This window comes from Oncorhynchus keta, chromosome 29 (genome assembly GCF_023373465.1).
Source record: "Oncorhynchus keta strain PuntledgeMale-10-30-2019 chromosome 29, Oket_V2, whole genome shotgun sequence".
NCBI lineage: Eukaryota > Metazoa > Chordata > Actinopteri > Salmoniformes > Salmonidae > Oncorhynchus > Oncorhynchus keta.
Window position 1 is genome coordinate 4999758 of NC_068449.1, and position 17418 is coordinate 5017175.

Here is a 17418-nt window from a genome sequence, read left to right on the forward strand (position 1 = left end):
CACTAAACAATAAAGGATACCATTGTTTTTTGTTATGTTTTAGAATGTTAATGCAATGTTCACTTGTTGATTCAAGTTGGTAAAATGGTGTTGAAGTTTTTCACTATTGACTTAACTTCCATGATGTGATGCTGTCCTAATATGGATGCTGTACCTTACAGCTAACGGCAGATAACATCTCTCTCTTTAGGGACCTGGCTATCAGCCTGAGGATTAAGCTGGGGGACTGGTTCCGCGTCCTTCAGCTCCTGAAGACGGGATCAGGTGACTGTGATGATGCCCTGCTGGAGCAGGCGTACAATGCCATCGGGGACTACTTTGCAGACCGACAGAAGTGGTACGGGCCTTTCACTATTTATATTTCAAGATGGTGAATGGTATTTTACCCCTTTTTCTCCCCCAATTTCATGATATCCAATTGCGATCTTGTCTCATCGCTGCAATCCCCCAACGGGCTTGGGAGACACGAAGGTTGGGTCATGCATCCTCCGAAACATGACCCGCCAAATTGCGTTTCTTAATACCCGCTCGCTTAACCTGGAAGCCATCTGTTGGGTGAAATACTGTTCAACTGATGACCTAAGTCAGCCTGCAGGCGCCCGACCTCGCCACAAGGATTCACTAGAACACGATGAGCCAAGTAAAGCCCCCCCCCGGTCAAACCCTCCCCTAACCCGGATGTTGCTGAGACAATTGTGTGCCGCCCTATGGGACTCCCGGGTCACGGCCGGTTGTGACACAGCCTGGGATCCAACCCGGGTCTGTAGTGACGCTTCAAGCACTGCGCTGCAGTGCCTCAGAACGCTGCGCCACTCGGGAGGCCATCCTTGCATATGTGATTCTAGACAACAGAACAGAGTCCAGTGGTCTTGCCAGGATCCTTTCCCTCAGCATTTAGTCTCTTACGTTGACACTTGTGGTTTCATAATATCGTGTGAGTGTACTAGTATTGTAGTCTGCAAATGCTTTGTTGCCAATGTTCCTCTCCAGGGTTAATGCGGTCCAATACTACCTTCAGGGGCGCAACCAGGAGAGGCTGGCAGAGTGTTACTACATGCTGGAGGATTACGACGGACTGGAACGACTGGCTAGTTCTCTACCGGAGAACCACAAACTGCTACCGGTGAGGGCTGTAGAAAAGAGAGGACCGTAGTGCTTTTATACCTACGTTACAGTTAAAAAGCGAGTGCAGGGGCCACTTCTTGTCCTCAGTATTCAATGAGGTCTGGAGGGCTGCACTAAAAATTGGTGATATTTCGTCGCCATCAAAATGTGCAAAAACATAGTCCTCTGTCCATTGTTGAATTGTTTTGGGAATGTTTGAAGTTTCTCTGATTGTTAACGAGCTGGATAGAGTGAAGAGACTGTAAATGTCTGTCTGCCACCCCTGAGCTAGTGTTTTGTGTAGGTTCTCCACTTTCTCTGACTCACCTCTCCTACCCGTCCGTCTGGCTTCCATCAGCATGTCAATAAATACAGTGTGTAGGTTTCTACCACGGTTGGGTTCAATTTGGTTTTCATTTTCAACCCAATCAATTCAGGAAGTGATACCTGAAATTCACTTCATGAAATTAAATGGAGAACAATGGGGAATTTTCAATTGATGAATTGAATTTCACTTCCTGACTAAATGGACTCAAATCCATAAATATCTCCTTAACTTTAAAGGCTTCGATTGTAATTTCCCCCATTCTGCCATTTCCACGTGGACAAAGAAAACCTTTTCCCCTCATCTATCTTTTATGTTTGCACGTCGTAGGACATCGGCCAGATGTTTGTCACCGTAGGCATGTGTGAGCAGACGGTAAACGCCTACCTGAAGTGCAACCAGCCCAAGGCTGCCGTCGACGCCTGCGTTCATCTAAACCAGGTGAGAGACGGCCAAACGGTCAGAGACCTCCAGAGGGGCTGCGGTTCTGAGCTTAGGACAGTTTTATCTATTCAGTGCTCATTCCAAATTGGAAAGTGTAAACTGGCAGTCCCCGCTGTCCTCCACCAACTAGGTTTTGACATCACCACACCAGATGATATCACTGCACCAGTGGCAGACCACAGTAGGACTTTCTGTTCTGAGGATTGCACTGTCAATGGTTTTTACTACTGAAGTGTGTTTTTTCAGATGTCTTCGGCATCAGCACGACAGACATGAGCAACACTATTTTCTTTAATGTGCCACGTTTCTTTTGAGGCATCATACTTTGCTGATTTTGAGTGTAACTGAAGCTTGGCATCATAACAGAATTGCTTGATGTAAATGTGACCAGGAGAGAAGTGTTAGGATATGTGATAGATCATTTAGCTCAAGGCAGTTTATTAAAAGCATGTTATTTTGGCCACAGTTTTCCTGATACACATGCTTTAATCATGATACTTTTCTCCCCATTTCCTGTTGTGTTGAAAACCACGTATGGCCAGGACCTCCAGCATTAGGCTCACACCAATAGCTTTTAAATTATCTTTCAACTGGTTATTTTTTCCAAAGCCCAAACATATTGTTTTTTAAATCTAATTTCTACATATTAGAAAATATACAGTACCAGTCAAAAGTTTGGACACAGCTACTCATTCCAGGGTTTTTCTTTATTTTTAGTATTTTCTACATTGTAGAATAATAGTGAAGACATAAACTATGAAATAACACATATGAAATCATGTAGTAACCAAAAAAGTGTTAAACAAATCAAAATATATTTTATATTTGAGATTCTTCAAAGTAGCCTCCCTTTGCCTTGATGACAGCTTTGTACACTCTTGGCAGGCGTGTCAAAACTTTTGACTGGTATTGTATATTAAACAATTATTTATTCACAAAACATACCAACATATCACAATTAACCAACAACAAAATACTACTTTCCACACCACATGTAAACACAAAGACACAACATTGTTCTGACTCACACTTATACATTCATATCAGGTGCATTTATTAGTTCATAACTGTTTCTGCTTTTTCACAGTGGAACAAAGCTGTGGAGCTGGCCAAAAACCACAACATGAAAGAGATCAACTCTCTTCTGGCCAAGTATGCCTCTCACCTGCTGGAGAAAAACAAGCCTTTGGAGGCCGTGGAGTTGTACCGTAAAGCCCATCATTTCCTAGAAGCAGCTAAACTCATGTTCAAGGTACTGCCAACGATTACGCCTTAACGCCATGCAAAGTCACATTCTTGTTTTGAAGTGGCTTCTGGCGTTAAGAAGGCAAATGTTGGAATGTAATTGGTAGGACACACATAAAGGGACATGATCAACCAATAGAAAATCTGCAACACTTCCAATGATGAATACCATACTTCACCACTACAGTAAATACCCACACTTCACCACTACAGTAAATACCACACTTCACCACTTCAGTAAATACCACACTTCACCACTTCAGTAAATACCACACTTCACCACTACAGTAAATACCACACTTCACCACTACAGTAAATACCACACTTCACCACGACAGTAAATACCACACTTCACCACTACAGTAAATACCACACTTCACCACTACAGTAAATACCACACTTCACCACTACAGTAAATACCACACTTCACCACTACAGTAAATACCATACTTCCCCACTACAGTAAATACCATACTTCCCCACTACAGTAAATACCACAGTTCCCCACTTCAGTAAATACCACAGTTCCCCACTTCAGTAAATACCACACTTCACCACTACAGTAAATACCACACTTCCTCACTACAGTAAATACCACACTTCACCACATCAGTAAATACCACACTTGCCCAGTACAGTAAATACCACACCTCCCCAGTACAGTAAATACCACACTTCCCCACTACAGTAAATACCACACTTCCCCACTACAGTAAATACCACACTTCACCACTATAGTAAATACTACACTTCACCACTACAGTAAATACCACATTTCACCACTTCAGTAAATACCACACTTCCCCACTACAGTAAATACCACACTTCACCACTACAGTAAATAGCCACACTTCACCACTACAGTAAATATCCACACTTCACCACTACAGTAAATACCACACTTCCCCACTACAGTAAATACCCACACTTCACCACTTCAGTAAATACCACACTTCACCACTACAGTAAATACCACACTTCCCCACTACAGTAAATAGCCACACTTCACCACTACAGTAAATACCACACTTCCCCACTACAGTAAATACCACACTTCCCCACTACAGTAAATACCACACTTCACCGCTTCAGTAAATAGCCACACTTCACCACTACAGTAAATATCCACACTTCACCACTACAGTAAATACCACACTTCCCCACTACAGTAAATACCCACACTTCACCGCTTCAGTAAATACCACACTTCACCACTACAGTAAATACCACACTTCCCCATTACAGTAAATAGCCACACTTCACCAGTACAGTAAATATCCACACTTCACCACTACAGTAAATACCCACACTTCACCACTACAGTAAATACCACACTTCCCCACTACAGTAAATACCCACACTTCACCGCTTCAGTAAATACCACACTTCACCACTACAGTAAATACCACACTTCCCCACTACAGTAAATACCCACACTTCACCGTTTCAGTAAACACCACACTTCCCCACTACAGTAAATAGCCACACTTCACCACTACAGTAAATACCACACTTCACCGCTTCAGTAAATATCTTCCAATTCAGTCCTTAGCTAATAACCTTCAGAGGTATTTAACTATATTGTGCCTCGGACCGGATTAGACAAAGACCCCTGGCTGAGCTCTTATTATTCTCCTGTACACTGGTGTCAAGAGACCCATCTGTCATCTGCTGTGTTAACTTGTCAGATAGCGGATGAGGAGGCTAAGAGGAGGACCCGGCCATTGAGGGTGAAGAAGCTGTATGTGCTGGCAGCCCTGCTGGTGGAGAACTACCACAGCCAAGTGAAGACCTCCCAGCAGAACAAGGCCAAAGGGAAGACGTCAGAGGTACACAGACCACACAGTCATTAAGACATACAATCCTTTAGTTCCTATGTGTCATTGTGGTTTGTTGGCTGCTATCAAATCAAATGTTATTTGTCACACGCTTTGTAAATAACAGGTGTAGACTAACAGTGAAAGGCTCACTTACGGTTGCTTTTCCAATAATGCAAAGTTTTAAAAAAAAAAGAGAAAAAAATAATGCTATTTAATGCTAACAGTAATGTCATTTACAATTTGTTGGGAGTTGTTGGTTACAAGGGTCTGATTTATATAGTGTTTACACCAGTGCAAAGGGAGCTCTTGTTATTTTCCAAAAGTGAATACAGATTAAGCATATCAATAGTTTGGTGTTTAATTCCCCTCTGATAACAGTAAATTCCCCTCTTATAACAGATGTACTGATACTATAGCTTGGTCTTTAATTCCCCTCTGATAACAGATGTACTGATACTATAGCTTGGTCTTTAATTACCCTCTGATAACAGATGTACTGATACTATAGCTTGGTCTTTAATTCCCCTCTGATAACAGATGTACTGATACTATAGCTTTGTCTTTAATTCCCCTCTGATAACAGATGTACTGATACTATAGCTTTGTCTTTAATTCCCCTCTGATAACAGATGTACTGATACTATAGCTTTGTCTTTAATTCCCCTCTGATAACAGATGTACTGATACTATAGCTTGGTCTTTAATTCCCCTCTGATAACAGATGTACTGATACTATAGCTTGGTCTTTAATTCCCCTCTGATAACAGATGTCTTGATAACAGATGTACTGATACTATAGCTTGGTCTTTAATTCCCTCTGATAACAGATGTACTGATACTATAGCTTGGTCTTTAATTCCCCTCTGATAACAGATGTACTGATACTATAGCTTGGTCTTTAATTCCCCTCTGATAACAGATGTACTGATACTATAGCTTGGTCTTTAATTCCCCTCTGATAACAGATGTACTGATACTATAGCTTGGTCTTTAATTCCCCTCTGATAACAGATGTACTGATACTATAGCTTGGTCTTTAATTCCCCTCTGATAACAGATGTACTGATACTATAGCTTGGTCTTTAATTCCCATCTGTTAACAGATGTACTGATACTATAGCTTGGTCTTTAATTCCCCTCTGATAACAGATGTACTGATACTATAGCTTGGTCTTTAATTCCCCTCTGATAACAGATGTACTGATACTATAGCTTGGTCTTTAATTCCCCTCTGATAACAGATGTACTGATACTATAGCTTGGTCTTTAATTCCCCTCTGATAACAGATGTACTGATACTATAGCTTGGTCTTTAATTCCCCTTTGATAACAGATGTACTGATACTATAGCTTGGTCTTTAATTCCCCTCTGATAACAGATGTACTGATACTATAGCTTGGTCTTTAATTCCCCTCTGATAACAGATGTACTGATACTATAGCTTGGTCTTTAATTCCCCTCTGATAACAGATGTACTGATACTATAGCTTGGTCTTTAATTCCCCTCTGATAACAGATGTACTGATACTATAGCTTGGTCTTTAATTCCCCTCTGATAACAGATGTACTGATACTATAGCTTGGTCTTTAATTCCCCTCTGATAACAGATGTACTGATACTATAGCTTGGTCTTTAATTCCCCTCTGATAACAGATTTCCCTCTGATAACAGATGTACAACAGTGTTCATTCATCATTCATCAGCCACTCCCTTCTCTTCCTTCAGGCTACATCTGCTCTAGCTGGCCTGCTGGAGGAGGACGCCACCTCCTCAGACAACCGCATGGTGGACAGCGCCTGGCGTGGGGCCGAGGCCTACCACTTCTTCCTGCTGGCTCAGAGGCAGCTGTACGAAGGCTACATGGTGAAAGCCATGAAGACAGGTACCCCTCTCTCTATATGTTACATTTTCTATCCTTCTTTCTTCTCTCTGCTGTTCCTGACAACCTTCTCGCTTCACCAGGTATGAAAAGACACGGCAAATAACAAAGACAGCCTTCTCTTTTAACAAGCGTCTATTAAAGGGTATGTAGGCCTATGCCTTCTCCGAGGTATGACTGTGCCCGTAACCCTTTCTCATTCATCCTTGAGGGGGTGTTTTTTTTTTTTTATACTAGCCCTCTGTTCATACATTCAAACTGTTAAATCACTCTGTAGCTCAGTTGGTAGAGCGTGGTGCTTGCAACGGCAGGATAAGTGGGTTCGATTCCCGCGACCACCCGTACGTAAAATGCTTTGGATAAAAGCGTCTGTTAAATGGCACATCATATTTCTTATTTGATTGTTTATCTCCACTCTTTCTGAAGGCACACAAAATAAACAAACTAAATCTCAATGGAGACCATGACAAAAGCCTACACCGGAGTAAACGTCTGTATTTATTAAGACCACCTTGATATGTTTCTTTTTTGTTTTTTTAGGAGCTTGGTTTAACTGAACAGGTTCCTGTATTCCCTTCCAATAGGTGCACTTCTTTGCAAGGCTTTGGAAGACCTCCCTGGTCTTTATTTAATTTAATTAGGCAAGTGCGTAACAGTTCTTAACTGACATCTCCCCGTGGAGTGAGAAGGTATGTGATCGTAGGTACGGGGAAGGATGACAGAGGCAGAGAAAACAGAGACTGTTCCGCCTTATTATCGTTGGACCATGCTGGTCATTTATGAACATTTGAACATCTTGGCCATGTTCTGTTATAATCTCCACCCGGCACAGCCAGAAGAGGACTGGCCACCCCTTATAGCCTGGTTCCTCTCTAGGTTTCTTCCTAGGTTTTGGCCTTTCTAGGGAGTTTTTCCTAGCCACTGTGCTTCTACACCTGCATTGCTTGCTGTTTGGGGTTTTAGGCTGGGTTTCTGTACAGCACTTTGAGATATCAGCTGATGTACGAAGGGCTATATAAATACATTTGATATGATTTGAAATACAGTTTACAGGGAATTTATTCTTCTTTCACACGGTAAAGTGGGGAAAAGGGTCTAGACGGAACCAAAGCAAAGAAAGTAAAAGTTAAGAGTCCCCTCTCCTATTTTACATGCCTTCCTACTTCTATCCTAACCTTTAGCACCACCTGGTGCACTAACCAAAATATAGGGGGTGGTCCGCCCAGGTCTTACTTAGTGTGCATAGACAGATTAAATACTACTGGTTATGTATGCCCTCAGGCCTCTCGCCTAAACACTCCCAAGGTGCATTCCCCTTCCCCCCCTGGGAACAAATTACCAATAATTTACGTGAACAATTTAAATGAACCAAAAACACTAAGTCCTATTGGCATACACATACCTCGGAAGGAGCGGCTACAAAATAATAGCCACAAACCTTTTACTGACCGTCACAACAATCAACACAGGGCATACAAAGAAGCTCTTTACCCCCTGGGGCAGGAACACTGGCTTTTATCCAGCTGGAGAAGGAGTTGGTTATTGCAGAGACCGCTGTATCCCCTGACGAGAGGGAGGGTTCAGAGCTCCAATCAGCAATGGGGCTGACCAATCAGGTACTTCAGGAATCCAGGAAACCATTTCCTGAAATACACACACATAGAACGTAACAAGAACAAATTCTTATTTACAATGACGGCCTAACAAAAGGCCTCCTGCGGGGACGCGGGCTGTGATTAAAAATAAAAAAATATATAAGTATAGGACAAAACACACATCACGACAAGAGAGACAACGCTACTTAAAGAGAGACCTAAGACAACAACATAGCAAGGCAGCAACACATGACAACACAACATGGTAGCAACACAACATAGCAACAGCACAAAACAGGGTACAAACATTATTGGGCACAGACAACAGCACAAAGCGCAAGAAGGTCGAGACAACAATACATCACGCAAAGCAGCCACAACTGTCAGGAAGAGTGTCCATGATTTGAGTCTTTGAATTAAGAGATTGAGATAAAATGAAGAGATTGCGATTAAATCTGTGTTTGAAATTCACCGCTCGACTGAGGGACCTTACAGATAATTGTATGTGAGGTTACAGAGATGAGGTAGTCATTCAAAAATAATATGCAACTCATTATGTGACTTAAGCACATTTTTACTCCTGAATTTATTTAGGCTTGCCATAACAAGGGGGTTGAAAACTTATTGACTCAAGACAGTTCAGATTTTTATTTGTAATTAATTTGTAAAAACTTCAAAAAACGTTGTTCCACTTTGACGTGACAGTGACACAAATTCTCAATTTAATTCATTTTAAATTCAGGCTGTAACACATGAAAATTTGGAAAAAATCAAAGGGTGTGAATACTTTCTGAAGGAAATGTATTCAGGGTGTGATTAGCTTGGTTTAGCTGAACAGGTATATGTATTCAGGGTGTGATTAGCTTGGTTTAGCTGAACAGGTATATGTATTCAGGGTGTGATTAGCTTGGTTTAGCTGAACAGGTATATGTATTCAGGGTGTGATTAGCTTGGTTTAGCTGAACAGGTATATGTATTCAGGGTGTGATTAGCTTGGTTTAGCTGAACAGGTATATGTATTCAGGGTGTGATTAGCTTGGTTTAGCTGAACAGGTATATGTATTCAGGGTGTGATTAGCTTGGTTTAGCTGAACAGGTATATGTATTCAGGGTGTGATTAGCTTGGTGTAGCTGAACAGCTATCTGTATTCAGGGTGTGATGTGATTAGGGTGTGATTAGCTTGGTTTAGCTGAACAGGTATATGTATTCAGGGTTGATTAGCTTTTAGCTGAACAGGTATCTGTATTCAGGGTGTGATTAGCTTGGTTTAGCTGAACAGGTATCTGTATTCAGGGTGTGATTAGCTTGGTTTAGCTGAACAGGTATCTGTATTCAGGGTGTGATTAGCTTGGTGTAGCTGAACAGGTATATGTATTCAGGGTGTGATTAGCTTGGTTTAGCTAAACAGCCATCTGTATTCAGGTTGGGATTAGCTTGGTTAAGCTAAACAGCTATCTGTATTCAGGTTGGGATTAGCTTGGTTTAGCTAAACAGCTATCTGTATTCAGGGTGTGATTAGCTTGGTTTAGCTGAACAGGTATCTGTATTCAGGGTGTGATTAGCTTGGTTTAGCTAAACAGCTATCTGTATTCTAAGGGTGTTTGCGGAATGTGGTCACATGTCAGTTTCTTGGAAAATAGTTGTGTAGGTTACCTATTCATGTATAAATTACGTGTACAATGTTTTACCAGCACTGACCTTAACCCTTGTGTTGTCTTAAGGGTCAAACATGACCCGCCACTATTTTTAACAGCAGAGAAATCCCCCTAAATTATATTTCTTCAACAAAAATTTGATGTCTTTTCATAGAGTGACCCCAACATTAGAAAAAGTGAAACATCGCCTTGTTCATATTTCCATGAAAGCTGTACACCACCAGGGTACAAAGATAATTGTTTGACCCAGTAGTTATAAAGAAATGGACTGAGGTGGCACAATGTCACGTGTGACAATTTCTTCACCTCCTTTTGAACTCAGCCAGCAGCTCCTGAAGAGGAAGATCACCATGGTTGGCACAGTTAGAAAGAACAAGCCTGAGCTCCCCCCTGCACTCCTCGCAACAAGGGGGTGTGAGGCCTTCTCATCAAAGTTTGCCTTCACCCCCACCACTACTCTAGTTTCTTACCTCCCAAAGAGGAACAAGAATGTGGTCCTCCTGAGCACACTGCACAAAACGGCTGAGATCGTTGATCGTGAGGACAGGAAGCCAGTCATCATCCTGGACTACAACCACAAGAAAGAAGGCGTGGAAAACCTGGACAAGGTGATTGGAACTTACAGCTGCAGGAGGATGACTGACCCCTGGTCAGCTTCCATAACATCATTGATGTGTCCTCATACAATGCCTTCATGATATGGAACAAAATCAACCCTACCTGGATGCCTGATATGCAGAACAAGAGGAGGGTGTTCCTGGAACAGCTGGGAAAGGCACTTGTAACACATTCAATGAAGGGAGCGCCTCCCCTGTACAGCAGCCTCTGCAGCGCTTGTGAAAACTGTTCAGGGGGCTGAATCTTGTCCTGATCCACCTGAGGCTGCAGCTGGGGCAGGCAAGTGGAGGAGATGCCAATTATTCCCCCCAAAGGACTGTAAAACAAATACTATGTGCTGCACATGTGAGAAATGTATCTGCAAAGTCCATGCACACACACTTGCATATTGTTCTACATGTGCTAATTAGAGTGGATTGATTTATGTTCTTCACGTTTTTGTTTTATATCTATTATCTTATTTTATTCTTATTTATTGTTGTTGTTTATACACCTTGTGGGTGAGGGCAATGTTGTTTTTTTTTAAATGGGAGAAGACTAGTATTTTGTAGTTGAATTCCTCATTTTACAGTATATACGAATATATCACTATGTTGCCAAAAAAGTAAGACTGTTATTGCTTCCCTTCAATAAAATTAATTAAAAACTACTTTCTGCACATTTCTGCTACTTTCTTAGGCTATACAAGTGCTATCTTTTTCTAAAAAATAAATGACTACACCTATGCAGTAACTTTAGCAATAATAATAGTAATAATAAACCTCTACTTTAGTAAAGAAAACAATTATGATAGGTGTGTTGTAATAAAAACAACTGGTGTCCACTGATTAAATGCAGTCTTTCTGCATTGTGAAGAGGGGGACCCCTCAGATATTCACACAGTTTTGTGATGAATGACAGGTTGTTTCTTCAAGCAAAATAGATTTGGGGTTTAAAATTCAATTAAGCTGCTTTATTTTAGGGGGTTAGTGAAGGCAGGTAAAAAAATGTTTACCCTTAGGACAAGGGGAGTATACACAAGATGTTAAAATGAACTGTAAATACTCAACTAATCTCCCCTCCAGCTCTCCACCTACGGGACTACGAGGACATCATCCCAGTGGTTGAGATCTACTCCCTGCTGGCCATCTGCTCGTCAGCCAACCGGGCTTTCAGTACGTGTTCCAGAGCTTTCATCAAGCTGGAGTCCCTGGAGAGCCTGAGCCCTGAGCAGAGACAGCTCTACGAAGACCTGGCTCTGGAGATCTTCACCAAACACAGCCCCAAGAACAACCACATGTCTGGACTGGATAACGCTCCTGAGGGGTGAGGGCCATGACCACTGCATTACAGGCCTGGGTTCAAATAGGATATATACTTAAAACTTCTTATGGATCAAATCCCTTTAGCGGGATCAATTTGACAACATGAAACACACGTGCAATACACCAAATTAAAGCTACACTTGTTGTTATTCCAACCGCAGTGTCAGATTACAAAAATGCTTTACGGTGAAAGCAAACCGTGCTATTATCTGAGGACAGCAAACAAACACAGACAATCATAATTCAACCCGCCAGCCGTGACACAAAACTCAGAAATAAAGATATAATTCACGCCTTACCTTTGACGAGCTTCTTCTGTTGGCACTCCAATATGTCCCATGAACATCACAACTGGTCCTTTTGTTCAATTAATTCCGTCGTTATATATCTAAAATGTCAATTTATTTGGCGAGTTTGATCCAGAAAAACACTGGTTCCAACTCACGCTACATGACTACAAAATATCTCATAAGTTACCTGTAATCTTTGTCCAAAAATTCCAAACAACTTTCGTAATACAACTTTAGGTATTTTTTTACGTAAATAATCGATAAAATTTAAGATGTGATAAACAGCGTTCAATACCGGACGAAAACAAAGAAAGCATGTTCCAGGTCGTGCGCACCAAATCATTAGAGTGCACCTGGAGTGACACAGGAAAATAACAGGGCTACTTCTTCATTTCTCTAAAGAAAAACATCAACCAATTTCTAAAGACGGTTGACATCTAGTGGAAGCTATAGGAACTGCAAGGATATTTCTATTAAAACGGCCTTGCCATAGAAAACCAATGGGAAACGGATTGACCTCAAACAAAAAATTTCCCTGGATGGATTGTGCTCGGAGTTTCGCCTGCCAAATCAGTTATATTATACTCACAGACTTTATTCAAACAGTTTTAGAAACTAGAGTGTTTTCTATACAAATCTAACAATTATATGCATATCCAAGCTTCTGGGCCTGAGTAGCAGGCTGTTTACTTTGGGCACACATTTCATCCGGATATGAAAATAGCGCCCCCAAGCCATAATTAATGAATATTTTAGCTGTGCTTGATCGAGCTTGCCTGCCGGCTGGCTTAATGGGTGGGAGCCAAACCCTGTCCATCTTGAACCCTGGTCTGGACTGCTAAACCCTGTCCATCTTGAACATAGATCTGGATTGCTAAACCCTGTCCATCTTGTACCCTGGTCTGGACTGCTAAACCTTGTCCATCTTGTACCCTGGTCTGGACTGCTAAAACTTGTCCATCTTGTACCCTGGTCTGGACTGCTGTACCCTGTCCATCTTGTACCCTGGTCTGGACTTCTGTAGCCTGGTCTGGACTGCTAAACCCTGTCCATCTTGTACCCTGGTCTGGACTGCTAAACCTTGTCCATCTTGTACCCTGGTCTGGACTGTTAAACCCTGTCCTTCTTGTACCCTGGTCTGGACTGCTAAACCCTGTCCATCTTGTACCCTGGTCTGGACTGCTGTACCCTGTCCATCTTGTACCCTGGTCTGGACTGCGGTACCCTGGACGGCTAAACCCTGTCCATCTTGTACCCTGGTCTGGACTGCTGAACCCTAGTCTGGACGGCTAAACCCTGTCCTTCTTGTACCCTGGTCTGGACTGCTAAACCCTGTCCTTCTTGTACCCTGGTCTGGACTGCTAAACCCTGTCCATCTTGTACCCTGGTCTGGCCTGCGGTACCCTGGACTGCTAAACCCTGTCCATCTTGTACCCTGGTCTGGACTGCTGAACCCTAGTCTGGACTGCTAAACCCTGTCCTTCTTGTACCCTGGTCTGGACTGCTAAACCCTGTCCTTCTTGTACCCTGGTCTGGACTGCTAAACCCTGTCCTTCTTGTACCCTGGTCTGGACTGCTAAACCCTGTCCATCTTGTACCCTGGTCTGGACTGCTAAACCCCGTCCATCGTGTACCCTGGTCTGGACTGCTAAACCCTGTCCTTTTTGTACCCTGGTCTGGACTGCTAAACCCTGTCCATCTTGTACCCTGGTCTGGACTGCTGTACCCTGGTCTGGAGTGCTAAACCCTGTCCTTCTCGTACCCTGGTCTGGACTGCTAAACCCTGTCCATCTTGTACCCTGGTCTGGACTGCTGTACCCTGGTCTGGACTGCTAAACCCTCCTCCTTGAACATAGACCTGGACTGTTGTACCTCTGATAGCTACAGTTACACTCTCTTTTTCTCTCTCTCCCTTTCCTTTTCTCTCTTTCTCTCTTTTGCTCTCTCTGCTGATCATCGGGGATTACTAATATACATTGTGGTCATTTCCCCTTGTTGGAGAAAGCCCTGCGCGGGTTCCAACTGTGTCTTGTGTAATTGCTCTGTCCAAGTAATATAACAGGACTATGGCTGTCTCATTGTAGTACTTACTTAGTTAAATGGTAATTACCTGATCATTCTAAACTTGGGTTTATTTTGAGCTTCAGTGACGCAAGCATCCCTGGGTAACAATTGGTACTATGTAGATACTGATTGAGTTGAATCCTTTCAGGTAAGTACCAGATAGTATTTATTGTTGCCACAGTTTCTTAGTTAGTACTATATACATACCAGGAAGGTACCAGCTTTAACCGGTAAAACAAAGTATTAGCAAAACGTACACTGTTCCACATGAGAGGCCTGTAGTTAGTACAGCTTCATCTTCTCCAACCATTATTCTGTTCTCTTCCAGGGCTGAGGGGAAGCTGCCCACCTGCATCGTGACCGGCTGGACCATCTCAGAGTACCAGTTCTGGATGTGCAGCGTGTGTAAGCACTGTGCACTGGAAAACGAGATTGGCAGCCACAACTTCTGCCCTCTGTGCCACAGCTCGCTGGCATAAAGTCCAAGATCTCTAAGTCAATCAGTACTGCAAACTTTTGAGTTTCCAAGGATAAGCCCCAAGAACAGGGCAGCTACGGCACATACATTGGCTCACACTACACTCAGGCTAACTAAATACGGTGCCTTCAGAATTAATTTATAGCCCTTGATTTATTCCACATTTTGTTGTTACAGACTGAATTCAAAATGGATTTAAAACAATTCTCACCCATCTACACACAATACCCCATAATGACGAAGTGAAAACTGGTTTTTAGAAATGTTTGCTAATTTATTGAAAATGAAAAACAGAAATATCTAAATTTACATAAGTATTTACACCCCTGAGTCAATACTTTGTAGAAGCACCTTTGGCGGTGATTACAGCTGTGAGTCTTTCTGGGTACGTCTCTTAAGAGCTTTCCACATCGGTACTGTGCAACATCTGTCCATTTTTTACATTTTTATTCTTCAGGCTCTGTCAAATTGGTTGTTGATCATTGCTAGACAATCATTTCAGGTCTTGCCATAGATTTTCAAGTAGATTGAAGTCAAAACTGTACCCCGGCCACTCAGGAACATTCAGTGTCTTCTTGGTGAGCAACTCTCGTGTAAATTTGGCCTTGTGTTTTAGGTTATCATCCTGCTGAAAGATTCATTAATCTCCCAGTGTCTGGTGGAAAGCAGACTGAACCAGGTTTTCATCTAGGATTTTGCCTGTGCTTAGCTCCATTTCTTTTTTTTATCCTGAAAAACTCCCCAGTCCTTATCGATGACAAGCATACCCATAACATGATGCAGCCAGCACTATGCTTGAAAATATGGAGAGTGGAACTCAGTAATGTGTTGTATTGGATTTGTCCCGAACATAACACTTTGTATTCAGTACAAAAAGTTAATTGCTTTGCCACATGTTTTGCAGTATTACTTTAGTTTCTTGTTGCAAACAGGATGAATGTTTTGGAATATTTGAATTTCTTCTTTTCACTCGGTCAATTAGGTTAGTATTGTGGAGTAAATACAATGTTTTTGTTCTATCCTTTTCTCCTATCACAGTCAATAAACTAACTGTTTTAAAGTCTCCATTGAACTTATGGTGAAATCCTTGAGCAGTTTCCTAGCTGTCCGTCAACTGGGATATTCAATGTCTGCTTTTTGATTTTAAACCTTCTACCAATAGGTGCCCTTCTTTGCGAGGCATTGGAAAACCTCCCTTGGTCTCTGGTCTTTGTGGTTGAATCTGTGTTTGAAATTCCCTGCTCGACTGAGGGACCTTGCAAATAATTGTATATGTGGGGTACAGAGATGAGGTAGTCATTCAAAAGTCATGTTAAACACTATTATTGCACATAGAGTAAGTCCATGCATCTTATTATGTGACTTGTTAAGCAAAGTTTTCCACCTGAAATTATTTAGGCTTGCCATAACAAGGGGGTGAATACTTATTGACTCAAGACAGCTGTTCATTTTTTTATTGATTTGTAAAAATTTCGAAAACATAATTCCACTTTGACATGATGGGGTATTTTGTGTAGGCCAGTGACCAAAAAAATCTCAGTTTAATCCATTTAAAATGCAATCTGTTACACAACTAAACGTGTAAAAGTCAAGGGGTGTGAATACTTCCTGAAGGCACTGTAATTCCGTCCTTATTGCAGTGTATCGGAGATCTGTGAATCTGACACACACCATCCATGTCAGCCAGTCCAGTAGTCAGTACTTCATTTGTTTTGCATAACAAATGTATTGATTATGGATTGGCATGGGGTGTCAACATGATGGAGCTCTGTCTATTAGATGAAATACTTCAAATAGTAGCCTGATACAGAACTCAAAGTGTTATTATATTCATCCATTTATTTCAACTCGTTTTTCCATTTTTCTAGCACTAAGGTTTCCAGGGTGTTTTTTTATGTTCATGTGGTTTGCTACATTTGTCTGTTGACAGTACATATCACACATCTATTTTTTTAAACTCTTATTAAGCAGTGATGTTCTCTTAATTTGAAAGATTTTAAAGACTTAAAATGTTTTTGTGACATGTCGACGCATACACATTTTGTGCAACTGGTTTCATAAAACTGTTCATCTTTAATTTTTACTGAACAAAATATTGAAAAGGGACCAATTTTAGTATATTGTCTTTACATAATTAGATGGAATTTCATTTTTATATTGATAAAAATGTATATTAAATGAAATAACATATTAATCTTTTTGGTGCATGTTTTATTTGTTCCACTTTTACTTGTTAATTGGAAAGAGGTTTATACTGGACTTACCAGGAGACTCTGAAATCCACCTTTACCTGCTGGTAGAGCACTTATGCTAATCAGAGAGATTGTCTTAATGTCAATGATATTAACCACCAATGTTGAAGGAATTTCATCTCCTGGAATGAGCTTGGTCTGAGTTTGCCAAACTTTCTTATAAACTCTGTCTAGGGCGGCAGGTAGCCTAGTGGTTACAGCATTGGGCCAGTAACCAAAAGGTTGCTGGATCGAATCCCTGAGCTGACGAGGTAAAAATCTGTTGTTCTTACCATGAACAAAGCAGTTGTAGGCTGTCATTGTAAATAAGAATTTGTTCTCAACTGACTTAAATATAAATTT

The 17418-nt window shown here is 41.5% G+C and overlaps 1 protein-coding gene and 1 long non-coding RNA gene across 5 annotated transcripts in view; both read left to right on the forward strand.

Moving 5' to 3' along the window:
- wdr35 (WD repeat domain 35) overlaps positions 1 to 17018 on the forward strand; it is a 51615-nt gene extending 34597 nt beyond the window's left edge. For 2 of the 3 annotated variants that reach the window (XM_052485815.1, XM_035742401.2), the window contains 8 exons: positions 191 to 337; positions 991 to 1123; positions 1760 to 1870; positions 2961 to 3125; positions 4807 to 4947; positions 6666 to 6822; positions 11753 to 11993; positions 14675 to 17018. In XM_052485815.1, coding sequence (XP_052341775.1) covers positions 191 to 337; positions 991 to 1123; positions 1760 to 1870; positions 2961 to 3125; positions 4807 to 4947; positions 6666 to 6822; positions 11753 to 11993; positions 14675 to 14825 — 1246 coding nt within the window. In that variant the 3' untranslated portion in view covers positions 14826 to 17018. Of the gene's footprint in view, positions 1 to 190; positions 338 to 990; positions 1124 to 1759; positions 1871 to 2960; positions 3126 to 4806; positions 4948 to 6665; positions 6823 to 6902; positions 7285 to 11752; positions 11994 to 14674 lie in introns of those variants that run through there. The other variant, XM_052485816.1, reaches the window with a different exon arrangement.
- Positions 8475 to 9802, forward strand: LOC127913553 (uncharacterized). 2 transcript variants are annotated; one of them, XR_008085959.1, is made up of 3 exons: positions 8475 to 9510; positions 9652 to 9694; positions 9781 to 9802. It is a non-coding gene; the product is annotated as an uncharacterized LOC127913553 (long non-coding RNA). The 2 variants fall into 2 exon arrangements; XR_008085958.1 differs by lacking the exon at positions 9652 to 9694 and adding an exon at positions 9695 to 9737.
- Positions 17019 to 17418: the final 400 nt, after the last annotated feature.